The sequence below is a fragment of the Epargyreus clarus genome, unplaced genomic scaffold (genome assembly GCF_041222505.1).
Source record: "Epargyreus clarus isolate Ecla_fem2 unplaced genomic scaffold, WU_Ecla_fem_2.2 ptg000004l, whole genome shotgun sequence".
NCBI lineage: Eukaryota > Metazoa > Arthropoda > Insecta > Lepidoptera > Hesperiidae > Epargyreus > Epargyreus clarus.
The window spans coordinates 9,029,887-9,051,448 of NW_027332212.1; the positions used below are offsets into that span (position 1 = coordinate 9,029,887).

The 21,562-nt window shown below is 34.8% G+C and overlaps 2 protein-coding genes across 6 annotated transcripts in view; both read right to left on the minus strand.

Moving 5' to 3' along the window:
* Positions 1 to 21,562, minus strand: part of LOC140757447 (uncharacterized) — a 114,686-nt gene that overhangs the window by 60,334 nt on the left and 32,790 nt on the right. The gene's annotated exons all lie outside the window — the stretch shown is intronic.
* LOC140757443 (uncharacterized) overlaps positions 1 to 21,562 on the minus strand; it is a 78,133-nt gene that overhangs the window by 33,466 nt on the left and 23,105 nt on the right. Inside the window, exon 1 of one of the 5 annotated variants that reach the window (XM_073093148.1) lies at positions 19,670 to 19,766. The exons of 2 other annotated variants lie outside the window; for them this stretch is intronic. In XM_073093148.1, the coding sequence (XP_072949249.1) occupies positions 19,670 to 19,763 (94 nt within the window). In that variant the 5' untranslated portion in view covers positions 19,764 to 19,766. Of the gene's footprint in view, positions 1 to 12,142; positions 12,583 to 19,669; positions 19,767 to 21,562 lie in introns of those variants that run through there. 2 more of the 5 variants (XM_073093150.1, XM_073093152.1) reach the window with 2 other exon arrangements.

Below are 21,562 nucleotides of genomic sequence, written 5' to 3' on the forward strand. Positions count from 1 at the left end.
TCAACTTCCTGTTCAGGCAAATTGCGTTCGAAACTTCGAATCTTTTTTTTAATATTTTTTTTTTTTTAATAATATAAGAGTAGCAGACGAGCATGCAGTCCACCTGATGGTAAGTGGCTACTGCCGCCCATGGACGTCTGTAATCAACCCCAGATAGGATTAGATATTCCTACCTGAGGTCTGCCACAGATGCGACGCTACCCCTGAGGACTAAGCTGGAACGCCTCGGAAAAGTCTGTCTCCCTTACCACACCCTTCAAACCGGAACACAGCAGCGCTTAACACTGCTGTTATTAGGTAGAAATAGGTGTGGCGGTGGTGCCGCCCGAGTCGACCTACATAGGGTTCTACCACCTTTAAAATCTATCTAATAATAATCTAGAAAATATCTGACTTTAGTTACATAAGCATATAAAAAATAATTACCACTTGTTTTTTACAATGAAGGCAAATGGTGTAAGCCTTTATAGGTATATTTCCCGTTTCCCACGGCTAAGGATTTTCCACTTACGGTCAACTTAGTGGACTACGGACTAAACTTTTATCACACGAAGGTTCATGTTTCAGAGTTCAGACCCAATTATGGGGAAGTAATAATTCCATATTGATAAAGGTCAATAAAAAACTAAAAACAACAATCGTGCGACTTTCTTCGTGCTAATTCTTTTAGAGAGTGCGTTGCAGCTACGCACATTTTAACAATGGCAATGACTGTTAGAGCATAAACGATAAGTTAACTGGGTATACTGTTACTGGTTACTGGGTATGTAAAATGTGGGTCGCCATCCGGTGCGGCAAGACGCCACTAGTTCCGTTTTCTGGGTGAAACAGTTTACGAGACGAGTACGGCATTCTACGTTTGACCCGAATTACAGAGGCTAAGTTTATTCAAACATCATAAAAAGTGTTTATAGCTAACGCAGAACTAAACGATTTGATTAACCCATCAAGGCAAGTTAATGTAACGGATATTAAAATCACCATGAATCACGTACAGTCAAACGGTTCTAAATCTGTAGAAACTATTAACTGTAACTGTACCCTTAGTATGAGGTTTTACATTTTTACAAAAATGACTGTATTTGTATTTGTTTACGTATTTTCCCATACATTTCCAATCAGCGCCCCTAGCGGGCTGTATCAGAACTGATTGGAAATATATACGAAATACGTAAACAAATACAAAAACAGTCTTTTTTGTAAAAACGTAAAAATTTATACTAAAGGTACTGTTTTTACGTTACGTTCTGTAAAACGTATATATTATCGACAGTGCATGCATGCATGTAATGGAAATCGTGCGGCTTATCTTTATAGTGTCATTTGTTTAATTATGCTTGCAATTACAAAATATAATAGAAAATTCTACGAAAAGATAATTACAATTTGTTATCATACCTGCATCAATAATTTTCTTAAAAAGGTTAAATATATTGTATATTATGAGTACATAGATTGACGGGGATTTCGTTTACAATATGTAAGGTAAGAGTAAAAGGTAAGAGGTAAGGTAACCTTATTGAACTAACATTAATCATTGTTGTACCGTTAGAATTCTATTTTTATTTAATTAGTTCCCACAAGATATTATTACTCATAGCAGTAACAATACGTGTACTATTATATGTAAATATATCAACTGGAAAATTACGAGTACGGTTTGTTTTATTGTAGGTTGGTATAATGGTAAATAAATTGCTTGAATTAAACTGCTAAAGCTATAAAATCGTGAATAGAAATTGTAACAATTAGCTTTGGCAGAATTCTTACAAAACGCGAAAATTAATTCGTTATATCCACATATAGGTACAAATATTTGTTTTTCCTCTAAACATTTTTGTGGTACATAAACAGTGCCCTTAGTATGAGTTTTTTTACGTTTTTTTTTCAAAAATGACTGTTTTTGTATTTGTTTACGTATTTGCCCATAAATTTCCAATCCGCGCCAATAACGAAATCTATCAGAACTGATTGAAAATGTATGGGCAAATACGTAAACAAATACAAAAACAGTTTTTTTTGTAAAAACGTAAAATCTCATACTAAGGTTACAGTTAAATGGAAGTTTGTCCGCGTCCTACATTCGTGGACTGACGTGGGAATGACGGAGCCTTTACAATATAACAATGTATATTCTTGTATTGTCATTTCCTATCCTACCTGCGCGACCTGCGCTGAAAGCCTGAAAGGTTACGATAGGGTGATTAAGTGGGACTTCTGACACAACACTGACTTATTACATAAACGTTTTCATTTTTCATTGTAGGTATACGTTCATGTTAATTTTACAAGGACTCTTTTATCGCATGATCCAGGCGAAGAATTTTAGAACTACATGCAACTATCTGGCGAAAATTTGATTTGTTAATTAATTTCTTCCTTTTTTATATTTTGACTATTGTTTTCCTTTTTTTGTTGATAACTACATAGAAGAAATATAGTGTTCTAATTTCTTTAAAATAGTGCATCATTTATTTTCGTATTAAAAAATAAGTCTGATATAGGTACCTACATATAAATAACAAAATTAAAAAAAAATGGACTCAGCAACAAAACACGATATAAAATATAAGTTTCTCAATATGAAACAAGAATTTATTTTAAAAGGGTAAAAAATACACCCAAGGTATTGCCCTATGCAGGGTACACACTATACAGGTTGCCTTCTTTAATGATATGTTAAGATCGTAAATCATTCTGATGTATGTCACGCAGCGATTGAACGGCCCCTCCCTTGTCGCAATGCATTGTTCATTAACAGGAAATGGGCTGTGAGACAAAGTGCGGGCTTGTGGTAAATAGAGAAAAACTATCGAATTATAAAAAAAAAACATTTTTCTATGGGAGGGAATGGGACTTTTAGTTTTACAAAAGTCCCATTCCCATAGTCATAAAAGTGGAGATTATTAATGTTACGAAGTTTTATACTCTCCTACTTTATACATAGTACTACAGCTTTATATGTTGTTATAAATAAATCCATAGATCGGATCGGAAAATGGTTTTCCGATAATATTTTTTAACTAGAAAGCCACCCTTTACATATAGAAAGTACAACCACTCGGACACAATGACGGATTCCTGTTATACTAAAAATATAGTCAAAATCAATTCATCACCTATGACCTACTTCAGATAATCTCGCAAAACATTAGACGGTTGCGAGCTCAGTTACTTTACACCATAAACAGCGAGCGTATTCAGCCTTGTTCAATTATAAACTTCGTCCTACCTAGATTATGCAACGTAATGTAGGGACAGTGTATAGACGAGCATTATCAGTTAATTGTTGGTACTTTATTAGTTCCTTAAGTATTAGAGTAAAGTTACTGTGATGACAATGACCTCGTTAGTGGGATAGGTTATGGCAACATGCGTCATACGCCCTACGTGCATGTGAGGACACTTATCGATTCTATTTTTCAGAGTTCCGTGACCTTTTTTTTTCGTGGGGAAACCCTTCATGGGCTCCTCTCGGGAGTAGTGGAGAGGATATGCCGGACTCTTATAGCACTCGGTCCGCGGTCCCGACGGAGAGTTCCGTGCCCTAAGGTGCTAACGGAAACCTCTCGCTAAGGATCCGCTTACCGTCCATATATCACAGGACTTTATCTCTGAAACTGTAATAGGTAGACACTAGATTTTTTCACTAAGTATGTATTCCCATGGCCTCCGAAAGATAAAATACCAATAAAGTTACTATTTAAAGGTTCCTAAAACAACAAGCATTTTTTTTTCGATATTTTGCTCGATCTTAGGAGTATCTTCGTTAATGATAACAAGCATAAACGTTTAACGGTGGAACAGAACCCTTCGTGTGCAAAATTGACTCGAATTGGCATGATGACAGTATAAAGAAATCAAAGAATAAATGATTTAAGAAAACATAATATATTGAAAGGATTCTCAAAAATGACTCAGTGTTTAAAAAAACTTTAAGATTTATTTTCAATTATATAAAAGTATTGAAAAAAACTGCAATCGGCCATCTTGTCTGAAACGCTAAACGGCGCGAATGACGTCATTTTTGGGTATGTCACTGAATTGCTTGAAATTTTGAATAGGATGTTCTAACGTGACGTCACCAACGGACGCCATGACACTCGTGACCGTTTTCGCGCTTAATTCAAAATTGCTATAAACAAATGCTATTATTTTCGTTAATACTGAATTTATTACTGAAATAATACGATTTTTGGAATCGGTAGACATATAGGTACCTACGTTATAGAACAGATTTTCAAAATTTGTCATCATGCCTATTTGACCAATTTTCCATACATTCGTGTATTACGAGTACATATATACCTCTACCGATGCAACGACAACAACAACATTAAATAATGAATGTAATTTGGCTACATTTCTGTTTTAGTAATTCATGGCCGAACAGACATTCGAACTTGGCCTCTTACAATGATATTCTTTAATTATAGAGGAATTTTTAAATTTGTTATAATCTATGTACGTTACGTATATCCTTGTGTACGGACGTCGGACGTAATATGAGGTTATATTAAAAAAATCGAATATGATTCTATAAACGAAACACGAAATCTTTTAAATTATGTAGGTATTATATAAATTGTATATTTTAATTCGTCGAATTAAACTTTATAACAGCAGCAGTAGAACTGGTTTGATTGCGGAAGCAGTGCTGCCCCACCCACTTCTGCTTCGTAGCAGCCGAGCATGCATACTGTGTTCCGGTCTAAATGGCCTGCTAGACAAACATAAGGACTGAATAAGACAAGTTAGTTCTAAGATACAAATCTGTGACTATTCTGAAAGGACTACTAACGTAATATATTATTCAAGTGTTAGCAATATATTCAAATTATTTAATTACGTATAGTATTATTTTGTATTATTTTCATGATGTGTTATTTTTATAATAATATGTACCCATTTATATAGTCACTGGCTGTATGGGTTATACGATTGTGTGCATTAGCATAAAAAAAGAAAAAGAACGCGCTTGGCGCGAGACTTGTATTTTACGCGGGAATAATAAAAGTTGTAAATTGGACCAAGAAAATAGTGTATGTCTCAACAATAATAATAATGTGACAAGGGTCTCGATTATTATAAAACATGACTGCATGACTATTTCATACTTTAAAATATGCAACTTTTAATAAGCTTGAATACTATTAATTTAAATGAACTCGAATACAAAGTTGCATGCATGAAAAACGCATACTTATTATTTATTAATAACTTGTAAGAAAAACGCCTTTATCGCTAGATGCGCAATTGGCAGTATATAGCATAGCTGGAAGCAAATAAGGCGAATCATACACGCGTCATAATTCAATTGATTCGTATGTTGTTCACCTTTAAAGTTGATTTTGGTGAACAAGACGTTCCTATAAACTTGTATTCAATAACATATAAATGCACGATATATGTATAATAATAGTAGATTGAGTTCCGTTCTCATGCTAAGTAAGGATCTCTAACATTTCAAAGCTATCATTTACTTCAAGACAAACAAATTCTTAAGAAACCTACCTACGTGATGTCATCCAGAGATACGTTGTTATAATTATATACTTTTAAGACTAAAATGACACGCATTATCTTAGACTTCCCGTGCCACACCCTTAAATTTGGTAATCAAATAAAATAAAGTAGAAATAGTGAATGTGGGAGTCTCCGGAGTCAAATAAGTATAGTATAATAGTTAACCATAATTCTTAAGGGAAATCCGTGCCTGGCAGATGGACAGTAATGAGCTGGTAATGACGATGTCACTTTAAAAGTTATTATAGCGGCGACGTCACAAATATTAATAAAACGACAAGATGATTAAGTTACTAAGTGTACCTACATTTTTATTTTAAGATTTATATTTACCATATACATTATTATCTACAAAACAGATAAAGTTGTATTTGAAAAATGTGTTTTTGATGGTACTAATGGGATTTTATTCCTACATGAAAAAAAATATTTAAGAATCCACTTTTGTACCACCTGATTGCAATACAAGAACGGTGGCCTTTAATCGCGTACAAAATTTCGTTATAATTCGAAATGTGAAAGCAACCAGATTATTTCTAAAGATATCTATCTTATATTTCTTAAAAATGCTAATAACGCTTGAGTTTACGTCTATAGCTATGCTTCTAAGCATACGATTACTTTCTACGGTCGTGTTTAAATTATCGCTATTACATTATTTTCGTAATGGATGCAAATATTTTATTTATAAATACATCATTGGACGGATTGATTATTAACAACGGGCGTGTGTCAGGCAGACTTCTAATGTCTCGTAACCTTTTATTTCCTTATACTTTTAATAAGATAATGATCTCATAAAGCCGCAACGTTATGTCAAAGTAAATACAAGACGGTTATTCAGACATATTTATCTACAAAAAGTCTATGTATTATTTTAAATGCCACACAAAACAGAAACCCGTTTGATATTTGTTGTCTGTTGTATGGAATGGATGGAATGTGTTTCAAATAATAGATTTGGGAGACTTTCTTGCTTTTTGCACAAAATTTTACTTTGAGTAACACAGTTTACTTTTTACTCAAGATATTTTCGAACAACTGTCTCGTATGCATAAAAGAACTAATTAACCCGTAGACACCACATCCTGGGCACTGCCTCAGTGTAACAGTATATTATTCCTTAACCAGTAACTGTAGAACAACCTTTAAATGCTTGGTTGCATGTATACGAGCCAGGTGGCCTTTCAAACCGGAACAAAACAGTTCAAGCACTGTCTCTGTGCGGCAGAAATACTCGTATGTACACGTGAGCGTGGTATTTGAAACAAATTCATAGAAACCTGTTAAATTGCTAATACGTGGTGCAATGGTTACAACGCCAATATGTTGAGTAGAGGGTCTCGGCTAGGCGATAGTGTGAATGGACTTAACTATTTCTTTCTGGATTATGTATCCGGCGATCGTTGTCTTTGGTGGTATTTCCATGGCAACCATAGAATGGCAAACAGAAAATTTGACTTGGGACTATGAAGATATACTTAGAGTGTTTCAAATTAGCGAAAGGGCGATTATCTATGGTTGCATTAATTAAAAAATTTTGGAAGAACAAAATTATTTTATAGAGCATATGAAAAAAAGAAATATTATGATTTTCGTGAGTTTATTGTTACTATTCTGAAACATCGTACGTACTCATTCAAAGTTTAATAAATCACGATCTAGGATGGCTTCAAAACAAGCGTGATTCACGTAAATGTGCCAAATTTATATAAGAAACATACGGTTGGCCGACGACTTTCCGAACTAATTCTGTCTTTCAAAGAAAACATTTAGATAAAATAGAACATAGTAAACATACTTGGGGAATAAAAAATAATATAAGAAGGTTTTGATGAAGTACAACTTGCTAACTTCAGCCCGTAAACATACAACTAGTCATGATGGTAATACAAATCATATTAATGAAAATGAAAAAAATCAAGTCCAAAGTAATATAAGAGAATGGTACTATTATGAGTTATGAGTCAATCCAACTAACTCAAGGATAGCAAAAATAATGTGATTGACTTCAAGGAGATAGAAACAATTGTTATGGACGATAGTTGCCAATTTATATCAGGTGGACCTTGGAACCAATTGATAACAATTATTATTTTCGTGACTACTGGTATGTTGCGACTGGCGACTTTCTTCTAGAAATCGCCAATTTAAAGATGTCGAAAGTTATGGTGACTTACGTTAATGAATAGAATATGTATATTATTATTTTTTACAAGAAATTTAATCAGTATACGACGAGTAGGTTTCCATTAATCAAATCAAAGTGGCGTCGGCTCGTGCACGGCTGGTGGCACTGCTTCTTCAATTAATGTCAGTTGTATTGTGTCATTGATTTGAGTCCATGGTTATAGACACAACTGTCAGTCGCACTTAAACAAATGTAAAACTGTTTTAAATAAAACCTGCGAGATTTACAGTTATCGTAATAAGAATTGGATACAAAGGTTAACATTGTGGTTCGTTTACGGAAGTACAACCTCCAAATTGTTCGTGCCTCATTTGTGTTGCTGTGTTTGTTCTAGAAAGAGTAAGGCTTATTGAAATACAAGCCAAAAATTTACAACAATCAAATTTCTAAAACCGGATATTTTTTGACGAAATTGAGTAGCAAACGTTCATTCTCTCCACCATCACAAAATATTTTATAGGACAATTGTCATTGCTGTTAGTGTTGCAAACTGATCGCTTTACCTAAGACGGGGCTAAGTTGAAACCAATGATATTTAAAATATCAATGGTTGAAACTAAATAATCATGAACTTACAGTAGAAGATGAGAAGCAGATATTTGATGCACTATAACGTTTAAGTTACGAGCCGTGTCGAAATTTAATGCTAGTGACGGTACATGTCGCGTTCACCCATGCAGTTATAATGCTATGCGAAGATAAGGTCGCAATTACTATTCCAAATTTAGCATGGAGAGGTTACAATTAGAGTTATTACGATATCTTAACGTCACTCTTTTTTATAGTACAAAGTAGCAAATGAGTATTGAGTGAGTTCCAACTTACGGTAAGCGGTTATTCCAGTCTATGAAAGCTATTAAATCTGGCCCAGGTATGTCTCAAGCGAAATTACACTTACAGATGAGTTGCAAACTGATGACTAAGTTGAAACGCATCTTATAATTTTAGATACAGGAGGGAAATCCCTTCCCACAACCTTCAAACAAGATCACAGCAACGCTAGCCTTTTTTGTTATTAGGCATAAATCGCTGTATGTCAATGCAGTCGCGATTTCTGTAACGAATAAATATCGTTGGTTATGACTTCGAATACATTGATCTGTAAATTTATATCTTTGCTTTCTTATTTTATTGGTTATCCTCCCATAGACATAGTACAAAAATCTTGTGTTGAACACAACTGATTGGATACCGGCACTCATTTTCAGTTACATATAATGAGGTTTTATAAAGCAAAGTATGCTATATTACAAATTAAGAACATGATTGTAATTAACTGCAATAATTTTTAAAGTATTTTGCCTGCGACCTCGGCCACATGGACCATTGTCTTTGATTGTAAGTGCATGATATACAAATTGATGTCCTCGTAGTTTTATACCGCCTGGGAACATTGTAATGATATAATGTTATAATGAATAAGAAGTTTAAATATTTATAATAAAAATAAGAAAAACTCACAAAATTTCCAACAGAACAGGTACAGGTAAAATTAGATACTGAGAGTAATTTTACGAGACTGCAAAGATAGTAACAATAAAACGAAGCGTCGGCAAACGTAATAAACCTATTACGAGCTCGAAGCAATTAAGCAACAAAATCCGCGATAACTCAAGTAAAAACCCCTACAGATAACTGTGGATTGTTATAATCCCACCTCATTCGAGAGAGTAATTGAAACGGAAATTGCGTGGATTCACTAGATTTAGCTTTCGTCACGAGTTTCTTGCGGCTGACGCCATGGACTTAATTGTCGTAAATCAATTGAAGCTAGAAGAAGGCAATAAATCATCTGCCATCATCCAGTGTCGATACAGCGGATAGAAATGGTGTATCATTAATGCTTCTAGCACATAAAATGCTATTAGCCATGTTTTACGACTTGAAAGCTGTTAGTCTATTGCTGTTATAAATTAATGACGGAGTATGAATAGTCAGTTTTTTGTTACTTTAACTGAAGTTTGTTCCTTTTTTTTGCAAAGCCACGACCTATATGGTTCGATTTGGTATTTATTCAAGAGCCGGTGACGACATTTGATTTCTACTCCAAGTAGAGAATTGTATTGTCTATATAATTCTCACAATTTCGGTTAATTGAAAGATTCATATGTTAAAATCCGTCGAGTTGTATGGGCTACAGGGCGTGCTGAAAAATAAGGCAAACATACAAACGCTCCAAAAACATTACACTTCCCAGTTGGGAAAAATACATAAAGTACACTGTAAAATTCTTACATTATTTTCCTACTAAAACTCCAGTTTATTTTATGACGTAATTTACAATTTTTGTTGGTTTTAATATAAAATAAAAACCCAGCCTTAATGTCTTTCACTTCCTAGAACTGCTGCGAAGTATTAAACTTGACATGAAAACAGATGTTTATTTTAGAACTGCGTATAGCAAATCTTGTATTTGTTTATTTGTAATAAATACAGCAATTACAGCAGTAGTTTCATATATTTTACATTTAGAGAAAATAAATAATAGAAGTTGTCTACCGGAAATGGCACTGAACTGTGTACCGAATAAGTTATTATTAACTGCTCGGTATTATATAACATAATTATGTAATTTGGTAAGTTTAACTGAATGTATGGCACGTTCCAAGATCATGGCCAGTATTAGACGGTCGAAATTTATGACACTTATTTTCCTAACAACGACATTTTTCGACGGAATTTAAAATTATATGTATTATATATCAGTTGAAGATCAACAATATTTATAAATTAAGTAGTTTGTAGTTTTGTACTTACAATAGTTGATAATTTAAATTTATAGATCAATTCAATTCAAAAATCGAGGCTGGATATATCAGCAGAAGTTGAAGATGAGAGATGAGGAAAGAAAGTTTTGGAGAGGAGGCATAGGATTGGACACATAATTGACAGCAGAAAAATATAACAAAAACAGCGAGTAAAACTTGGATAGCTTAAGCCCAAAAACGGGATAAGTGGCGAGTAGGTAGTTCCCTTATACTTTGGGGAAGGTGGTGAATGGTTAAGAAAGAAGAATAAAATACATTTTTGGGCCAATTATAGATAATAGTAATTCCTTTACAGCCTATTCAACTCCGCATGTAAAATACAAGGACTGTCTTGTGAGGTGATGGTGGTCTTTATAATTGTAAATTTAATAATTTTATTCAAAACCTTCGATCAACAATACCAACTGTTGATCGAAGTTCAAAACTATAATTTCGATAGAAAGATAGGTAAAAGTACGTATATAACACAGATTTGGTACAAAAATAGGTCAGAAAAACGGGCCAATGGATTCGCATTTATAAGGCTATCGCTTTCTGCAGATGCATATTGTACGAAAATAATTAACTTGAACATTTTTATGCGTTAGGCGGCATGCTCTATTAATTTTTAGAGGGTGGAGAAGGTCAAGCGTACAGGTTAGTCACGATTTGAACATACTCAAGAACTTTTAATCTAGAGCGTACCAAACCATAACATATTGTTTGTGATCAAAGATGTGATCTTAAAATGAGCAATTAGTTCCTATCTTTCGCATGACAATGTTCAAAGTTCAACAGTCTACGGTGGTTCATAAAGCGATCTTGTGGGTTTGAACCGGAATAGTCAAGAATTCAATGCGGCGCAACTTTGAGGCTTACGTTACATTCATCAGAGCGAAAAATTGGAAACAACGGAACAGATGCCCAGAATGAACAAGTTGGAACTGAGTTAAAGCAATTTATTCTTATAACATGACATTATATCCACTGTGTTTATGTGAAAGCGATGACTCTAGTCTCTATTCTCACACACGTTTCAAAATGTATGTCATTGTGGGAAATAGAATATCGCAATTCATATTGGATTACCAGCTAGCTAGCCGCCGTGAGGCAAGAGTGTCGCGGCGAGTAATGCGATGCATCGGATAAGGACATTGAGCAAAATGTTTCATTTATTATTTGCCTTGAGACTACAAGTACTTTCTTTTTTGATTGCAATCACGTTTTAAATGTATACAGAGTCTACCAGGATATTATAATATTGTTTCCATTCATGTTGTTGGTGACCCTGAACACTAGTGACGCGGAACTACAATCTCTTCGCTAAATGGAAAGCCATTATTCCATAACTGATTAATGTTTATAAAATTCTTTTGCACTTCTTTTTGTCTTAATTTATATACAAATACCTTTATTAACACAGATTCCACCTTGACACCGTAATTTGCGGTAGGTGATAATAGTCATCATTAAGTAACTTAACTCAAGGATGTTGTAAGGTTTCGTGCAAAAGACCTTTTAAGTTTGATCGGTTTATCGCATTATAATGGGACATATTCAAGGATATTATATATATGAAGGTCACACACATCTTTTATATTATTTATTCGTACATCCATTAGTCTTAAGTTTTTGACAATGTTAAAGTTAGCATCCGTTAGCACACGGACTTTCTTACTCGTTGAAAAAGTTTGTAAACTGGAAAGAGCCCGCCAAATTGCTCACCTGCGCCGCACGAGTTCTTCCAAAAGTCGTAAAACTTGCTGCACGAGCACATTTCGAACGAACGTCACTGCGTACTAACGCCAAAGTATTTTTAAACTTCACTTGTATAGTTTCGCAATCTTTCAGCCGGTAAGCATACGATTTAGTTATTGCCGAGGGCCGGGGAAACTTTATTTATCATCTAACGAGTAGTATCGATGTAAACATGTCAATGTAACGGCTTAGATCGCGGTCGGTTCTGTACCGTTGGAGCGTAGAAAGCGGGGAGCGCGTGTTCGCGGTTCTGGACGGTCGTCATCGTATCGGACGGTGCGTCGCCGTCTAGAACTGGCGAGGTGGCGAGAGCGGCGCGACGTGCTACCGACACGGGCGCCCTCCAGCGACTGCCGCGCGTAAGAATCACAGACTGAACGAACTCCACTGATTGAACTCTGATTTAAGCCACTGGGAAATAGACAAATTTTCGCGTTATGATGAGATTATAACCGTTGATGAAATCGACGCCATGTCTCCGAGCTACATTAAATGGAATACTTAACACGCGTGAAATTACAAATTTGAAGGAGGAAGGATGTCGGTAGATGGGTGCTTCGCGACATAAGCCTATAGATAACTTGCTATATTGAATATATCCTGGAATGGAAAAACATACTTTGATATTTTGCTAAATTTATAGGAGTTTGATAAGTTTCCTAAAACAGCCAAAGTAATTTAACTGTAAGTAAATGATATGATGTTGATGACTTTCCCTCATAATGGAATTTTGAGCAAAGCATTAGCTTTAAACCACAATCCATAGCAATGCATAATCCATAGCAGATGTACCTACATATTTTTCTCTTTGACAATTAGAACTAAATAGGTTTTCGGTCGGTGTGTGTCCTATTCGGCATTGTTTATTTTGAGCCTTATATGTATAATAACGCTTGCTTTTCCGTGTTATGTGATTATGCAGGTAAAACTTCAGTTCAACAATTAGGTTATGATCCAAAAACCCTCTTGTATGTACCTGCGGGATCGTTTGTGCCGTCCATAACAAGACGATCTTTAAGATTTTGGTGCTTAATTTAAATGTTATGAAGTCTCATAAATAGTTCTTCTAACCTTAGAGTTTGATGACAATAATCCTACTTGATAAAGAAAAACAAGTTCCAATTATGATGGATCAAATATTTTGAAGTCAAGCATAGATTTATACTATCCTTATGAATAGGCAATAAATATGGTACATTATTTTGTTATACCTAAATCATACAGTACATTCGCCTTTAAAATTTTTAAAAATGATTTATATTATATGGTGCTTCTATTAGGTACTTATAGTGTTATTTATGAAACCATATGAAACTTTTACCAAACTATCGTATTGCATTAAAGCCTGTATGAATACCCAAAAAATACTTGAGGCTCTACAAATGTAGCCGGAAATCATGTTGACTAATTGGTACCAATTAATGCGACAAAAATGACATAAGCGCTGTAGAGGGTGGGGCTAATGGATACTCGGGACTTCGATGATCGATTAGAAATATAAAACGACAAACAGTTTCCAGCAAACAAACAATGTACCTCGAGAATGGCAATTTAGATAACACAAATGCATTTGTATTTTTGGAAAAATCTATTTAACAAGAGTTTTTATAACTTAATATGACGCAAAAGGAAATCCTTTAGATTAATTATTAAACATTATAGTATTTCTGTAACTATGTGCATAAATTTGCATCTATATCCTTTTATTATACATTATTGTGATTTGTAGTAATTATGTTAAAGCACCTACACTACCTCGTGACTAGTTTATTGACCACGTGTGCAGTTTTAACATATTGTACTTAGTTTATTAATAGTATACTTTATTGATAAGTTTTTGGACGACGACCCCTTGAAGAAGGTTTTTTGGATTTATGTACCTGTTTTTGTCAATATCCGTAGCTTTACGGTTTGACGGAGTTATTTGAGTGTTAATAAGATTAAGTTTGATTTAATGCTAACTAATATAAATTTATCTGAACTTAAAAAAATATTTGTCCTGACTGAGCTTAAACTTACCTGCATCGTAGAGCTTAAACTACTGAAAATAGAAGCATGAACTTTGGACAACAGGTTTCTTTTATGACGAATTCAAACACTTTTCCTAAGTGTGGGGATTTTATTATAACATTCCTCCTTAGTATAGGGGTTGAAAGTTTTGTTTAAAAGCTCATACCAAGAGCAGCAATTAATGTAAATTAAAAAAAAAAAGTACGATTGTCTAGCTAATATTAGGCACAAACCATATTAAATCGATGTATGCAAAATATCAACGCACATTATACCCGTGAAGGTCGTTTGGCCTTAGATAGATTATTATTTAATTATGTATGGCCTCTTATAGAAACCGGGAAGCGTTTGTATGTGACGTAGCCAATCGTAGCGTGTAGCGACGCCTACTGATTATCACATTCGAATAATCTACATATCGATACAAATAAAGAAATATAAATGTTTGTTCGCATGGTGTTGTGGCGTAGTCAAATAATTACTGTCCACTGCTGCTGAGCACGGGACTTTTCTCAGAATGATAAGGGCTTAGCACATAGTCCACCACATTGGCTAAATGCGACTTAGTAGATTTTACACACTACAACTTATTTTAAAAAATCTTCAGGCATGTACGATGTTTTCTTTCAAGGGTCATTTTTCAAAAAAACGGAATACTCTACGGAAAGTAAATAGGCTATTATTGAATTTTGAAAGTATTTACAGTTCTTACTTTAAAATGCGTGGGCTCGAAGTCGAGTTAAAAAGCTCGTTCTCCTTAAGACATCCGTGATGCAACGCAATTGTTGGTCGATTAACAATCAAAATTCTTAGATGTTTGAATAAAATCGACCTATGCTAGAACGCCTCCTCTTCTAAATAAACCTATATATGTATACACACACATACTTAATTGTAAAATTAAATCGATGTCAGTGACATTCATAAAAATCCTCATCCTATCAGTTTTACATTTAAAAAAAAAAAAACTATTTTGAGCGTAAAACCGTAGGTACTTAAGTACATAGAATAAGAAAAGAGACTTAGTTATCGTTAGGACTATAAATCAAGTACCGGAATAAATTAAACTTCAAACTTAAGTTATTTGGACAATGTACCCGCCGTGGACTTTCGACTTGTGATATTAAAGTCCTCTACACCTGGAGCACAATGGAAACTTTTTATAACGAGTGGTCTTCGCCAAATGGGACCCACTCAAAACTTTAGCTGTTCATGTACATAAAATCACTCTTAAGAGGGTTCTGATGTATTCCGGCTTAAAAATAATGTTAAAATTTAAATTTTTTTACACAAAAATTATTTAAAGATATTAATAGAGCCATATAAATTGCGCCCGATAGAGCGCCTTGCGACACACTTGAACAATACTTCTTAATGTAATTTGATAATTATGGAAACTATATAGGTAGGTTATGATTTAGGTCCATTTTAGGGGTGGAGCATACTCCAAATACGATAAACCATAGTTTATCGTTGTCTTTATCATTGTTACATAGACTTGTTACTCCATGTAACAATGATAAACACAATGAAATTGTAAAAGTATTTGGTATACCATATACTATACTCCTGTAGTACTCCCTACTTCGTTTGTATGGTGGACAACACCTGGAACCCTTGATATAAGCAGTGAGGAAGTTTTATTTGCCATTCATCCCTTATTTTCCTTATTTAGGGAGAACTTGTAAGAAATATGTTGTGTAAAGAATTTCTTTGCAAAATTACATACCCTTCTAGACCCACAATTTTTGGTATGGGCAAATAATCATTCAGACGGACATTCAGACATTATATAGAAGATAATAATATTGTATGTGGTTTAATATATCCTCTTAAGAAAGTAATTTACGATACGGGAACACCTCTGGTCGGATAACCTATTGATATGAAGTTCATTGTCGTCACGGCATAAAACAGCATCGTTATAAATAATTCGAAATGATCGTCTCATAATATAGTGAGAACATAATTACTTATAACTTTTTTCGATAGGTAATAGATCTGTAATAGCACGCACTCGGACGGACGCATGTTCAAATACAGGTACAAATTCTACGCATGAGAAACAGCTGACCGACACCACGAACCATGAAACTTTTTACTACCCAAATATGTACGTTATCGTATAAATATAAATATTTACTTTGAGGTACATCGGGTAAAAAGTTAATGATTTTTTTATAATGAAACTATAACTGTTGTTTTACGATTATAGGAGAAAAAGGTTGGCACTTAATAAATTCAGCTATTAAGCCTTTTGATAGTTGTCATTGAATGCAGTCGAGGGCAACGGCCGTGACCGCCAAATTTAAAATTGCAAAAAACATACTTACGTACCTTAAGAAATAGCAGCATTAAATTAAAAAAACTCTGTTAACCTTGTGTCTAAACAGTTGAATAGTTTTTAAGAGCGTTATTCTTACGGAATCCCTTTTTAGGGTTCAGTATGATATATTATAGGTGCTCGTATGTAATATACATAAATTACTCAGTAAAGATTACTCACTCCTAACAAGAAAATGTACCCAGTTTTGAGAATTTAAATAGTAGCGTAAAAAAGTTTTGCGACGTCTCCGTGCTAAAATATCCCTAAAATATTTGAAATAATTATTTATTTATTATGTAAATTACGCAGTATTAGTCATTTATTCGTAAATTTTCTCTAAAAATGTTTTTATTTGTCAAGAAATAAAAAAAAACTTACTAATAAGCCGTTTGTGGCTTCATTCAATTTCAAGGCGGCGAAGTATCTTTACTAATCTATGGTAATAAATCAATGAAATAGAAAACAATAGTTTTTTCAATATAATAATACAGTTTCTGACTTTTATAAAATTCTTAATTAGAACCATATAAAAATGCTGCAAATAGTGATAGAAGCATTAAACTTGGCACGATTATAGGGAAAAGTATAAAAACCAGTTATGCAAATGTTAACGATTTTTGTACTAACTACGGATCCCAACCTTAATAAAAGAAAATAAGGCTTATATGGTAAATAAATTACTATGGTAAAAAATAGTACGGAACACCGTACAAATTCCTACGGATCACAAACTTAATCAAAGAAAATAAGGCTTATATGGTAAATAAATTACTTTGGTAAAAAAATAGTACGGAACACCATACAAATTCCTACTTGTACTTGACCGGTAATTACTACAAACGAGCTCGCCCACTGTTCTTTGCCAGCAGACCAACTTGAACCTGTGCACGATTTTTATTGTTTTTAATGCTTTAGTAATTTTCGAAGTAAATAAATTCCCAAGGTTACTCCTTTTATCATGGCGCGAAAGTTTTATAAATTGATTCTGTTGTTCCGCAGAGGCAATAATAATATGACCTTGGAAAGCAAGAGTTATTTTGGATTGAATCTCCTGGATTTTTATTATATTTGGTGTAGAAGGTAATATTTTTTTTACTATAAAGACACATTCTAATAACGTTACCTTGGTTTACCGTAGTTTTCATAAATACTTTCATTTCATACTCTTACGGGTGCATAAAAAAATATTGGTCTGCCATATTGCGGCGTCCGCCATATTGAATTTAGAGCGACGTCATTAAGCGTTTAGGCTACCACCCACATAGATAAGTATAGATATCTCACCGCCTTGTAATTGAAGGAAGCCATTAAATGGCTTAAACAAATGTGTCAGCCATTTAATGGCTGTCATGGTGTAATTTCCGCGGGACAATGCCGACATATGCAGTTAAGTAGTGCAAAAACACGAAATCGAAGAAAAAGTGCGGAGAATAATAGTTTTATTCGTAAATGATCTAAAAACTACATTTTTTAAATATATTTCAAACACGAAAATAGATGACAGTAGGAACCAATTTTAATTGTAAAAACTGGTTAAATTTTCTTGTTACGAGTGAGTAATCTTTACTAATCTATGACCACCCATATAATACACCAAATTATAAAATTGACAAAATGTATAAAATTTACGATATCCTTATGCCGTATGCTTAAGCAATTGACATAGAAAGCGTTTAATGGAAATTTTACTCAGTGTAATGAATTTTGCTGGCGTTTCATTAAGCCTCCATAAAAGATACGAAGTACCGAGAAGTAATTACACACAGTAAAAATTCCTTTAAGGAATATATCTAAACTTCCATTGGACGACCCCAAAGAACTTATTTGCTGACATTGCGAAACTGACATAAACTGTATAGATCCACACTTTTAATTTAGATAACTCCTTTCCATTCTTATCTGCTTAAGATAGAAAGTACAAAAAATGTTTTAAAGCCAATTTAATTAAATGCGCAAGTGAAGTGTAACTTATTTAATTAAACTTACCTGAAGTTGTATTTATCAATAGAAATCCCATTTATTTATCTTTAGCTAAATTTATCTATCTACACTAATATTATAAAGAGGAAAACTTTGTTTGTTTGTTTGGTTGTAATGAATAGGCTCAAAAACTACAGGACCGATTTTAAAAATTCTTTCACCATTCGAAAGCTACATTATCCACGAGTAACATAGGCTATATTTTATATTAAATATATTTGATAAATAGATTTTGAGGCGGTACAAAGTTTGCCGGGTCAGCTGGTAGCTAAATAAAGTTTGAGCCCATTTGAAAATCCAACAAAAATATGATTGATTAATCATAGATACAATGACATACATTTTAGCGGCTGACAAATTCCGAAGACTTCCAAAGATACGTGACTGAATGATAAAACCATCTTCGATTGTTTACACATCGATGGCATCGTAAAATGTCACTGACCTTTTCTTAAACAATCGGTTTACGACTGTCCTTCAGACTTCCGAATCGATATTTTTTCAAGATAAAACAGAGACAAAGCAAAGTTAAGTATGAGTAAACAATGTCTGATCCATTTAAAACAAATGAAGTAAAATGCTGTACGTTATTTCTTTGGTCTTTTGTGGTCATAAGGATAAGAAAAGTATATTTACCGTTAAATAAACTGTTAAAATTATACAAAGGAAGTATTTTTTCATAGTTTTCTTGCCACTTATGACGTTTCGCCTGACTCAGAGCGTTTTAAGTAATATATTTATTTATTTGATAATGCTTTTGGAATTAAAGCCGTATATAAACAATAGGCACAACATAATACTTTCTGTGGATGTCTTAGGAGGTGAGAGGGTATTTTCAAATCAGGAGAAGCAATATTTTAAAGCAATTTATCTATTAAGCCACCAATATGGACAATCAAGCGGAGCGATTATGAGATAATCAATTTCAGAGTCGGCCTATGGTTATAACTAGATTTTCAAAAGCTGATATTAAAAGAAATTGCTGCTACCTATCATATAAAGCACACTGCTGCAACTGCTATATGAAAAAAGAAAACATTTCTAATGAAGCTCATTGTTGTAAAGATTGTTTTCATTAAGAGGCGAGGGAAATTCTATCCATTTTATTAGTTCTTAATTTTTACCACATACCTAGTTGGCCAACATGGATGTGGGGGGTTGGCCCAGTCCCGCCTGTTCCGGTGACATCGTGGTCACAACGGCAAGTAGACATATGATGCGGCATTCCACTTACCTGAAACAATGAAAAGTAATTATTAATTAAAATATTAATTTCACATAACAGAAATAGGTTATATAAGTTACGCACTGTCGGTCCTTTGTTGAGCTAGTGGGAATGAACCTTTTTCGATGGGTATGGTGCTTCTATACGATTGGGAATTAAATTCACAGGTGATCAAAGAATTCAAAAGTGTAGTTTATTATGTCAGGTAATGTCGCCTAGGTGATCAAAGTGAAAGACCGATTTTTGTAGAGATACAAGTAATTATTTTATTATTTCAAGTCGTTTTAAAACCGTAACATATTAATTTAATACCAGGTAAATTGCCTACATTATAATACCCGTTTCAGGGTTAGTAGCAACAAATGATGAAAAGTTTGAATATCACTGGAGAGTAGCATCACTATAGAACTGAGAGAAAGTGTTTGCTAGCGTTCCTCTGAGACTTGTACCCACAGAATATTTTGCATATGACCCTTTGCTGTTGAAATCATTTTTTTAGAAAGTTTTTACGTCATAATTTTTGATTACCAGCGAGCGGAACTATCTGCGTTTATGTTTTGTGGCAATTTATTTTGAACCTGGTAGAATTGAAAGTAAAAATTTGAAACGTTACATTTTTTTTGTTTACGAGAAGGAAACCTTCAAAAGGTACCCTATGCCGCGGGGGCGGCACGAGGTTAGGTGGGATTCTTATCGCACTAAAACCCTCCCGGTGGGCGTCCTCGGCGCTGCGTAGAGGACTCCGGGATCTCCAAAGGAACGCAACCGGAGTCCTCTTAGCGCGTTGCCCCATCGGGCTCCGCCCAGACGAGCTTGACGCTCGCCACACCGTCTGGTGGGCACAACGGTATGTATGTATACCGCCGTCCTTCCCGGGGTCACTAGCCGGGCGATTCGAGCTCCCACTCTTGCCGCCCGCAACCCCGAAAGCCCCTTTTCCGAAAGCCGAAAGTAGTTCTTACTAGTGCGGCTTAGTAAACTTCACACACACTTAATGAAGGCACGAAAATTTTCTCAAGTTTTCCTTTAATATTTAAATGTCCTGTGAGAAGTCAACAATCGTATCATACGGGTAAATTCTGTGTATATATTCTTAGATAGTGTAGCGACTTCCCGCTACTCGTCAAGAGATGGTGCTGCTGAATCACGCTATCGAAGTTTTCTAAACATCTCGCATATATACAAGCTCCGAACTGAGACTGTTGGAGCACGGCCGCTCCCCGGGCATGATCACCTAGCCCAGCGGGAGATCTCCCTTTGCCAAAGTGGTGATCACGTCCCTTCTCGATGGTGGCAACCTCACTCCCTGGATGGACTGCACCCTTACATCACCAGTTTAGCTGTCCATCAGGTTTATCGCAGCGCACGAAGACACGCTTCCTGATCCTGATCCAGCTACCCTCCGGTACTTCACGGACGGCTCGAGTGCCATTACTCGCCCTCCTCACTTCGCTTCAACCTCAAGGCCTCGGTTCTCCCTCACATCTCGACTTACCGCAGACAGAGGGCGTTCCTGGGCGCTTGTAAGCTTAGGCGAAGAATTCACAAGTACGGAACACTGAAATCAACTGGTATCGTCCTCCGATCTGAGCAGGGGGTGATGTAGCGACTTCCCGCTACTCGTCAAGAGATGGCGCTGCTGAATCACGCTATCGAAGTTTTCTAAACATCTTGCATATATACAAGCTCCGAACTGAGACTGTTGGAGCACGGCCGCTCCCTGGACATGATCACCTAGCCCGGCGGGAGATCTCCCTTTGCCAAAATAGTATTTGACTTGATAAAAGGAAGTCGATGCC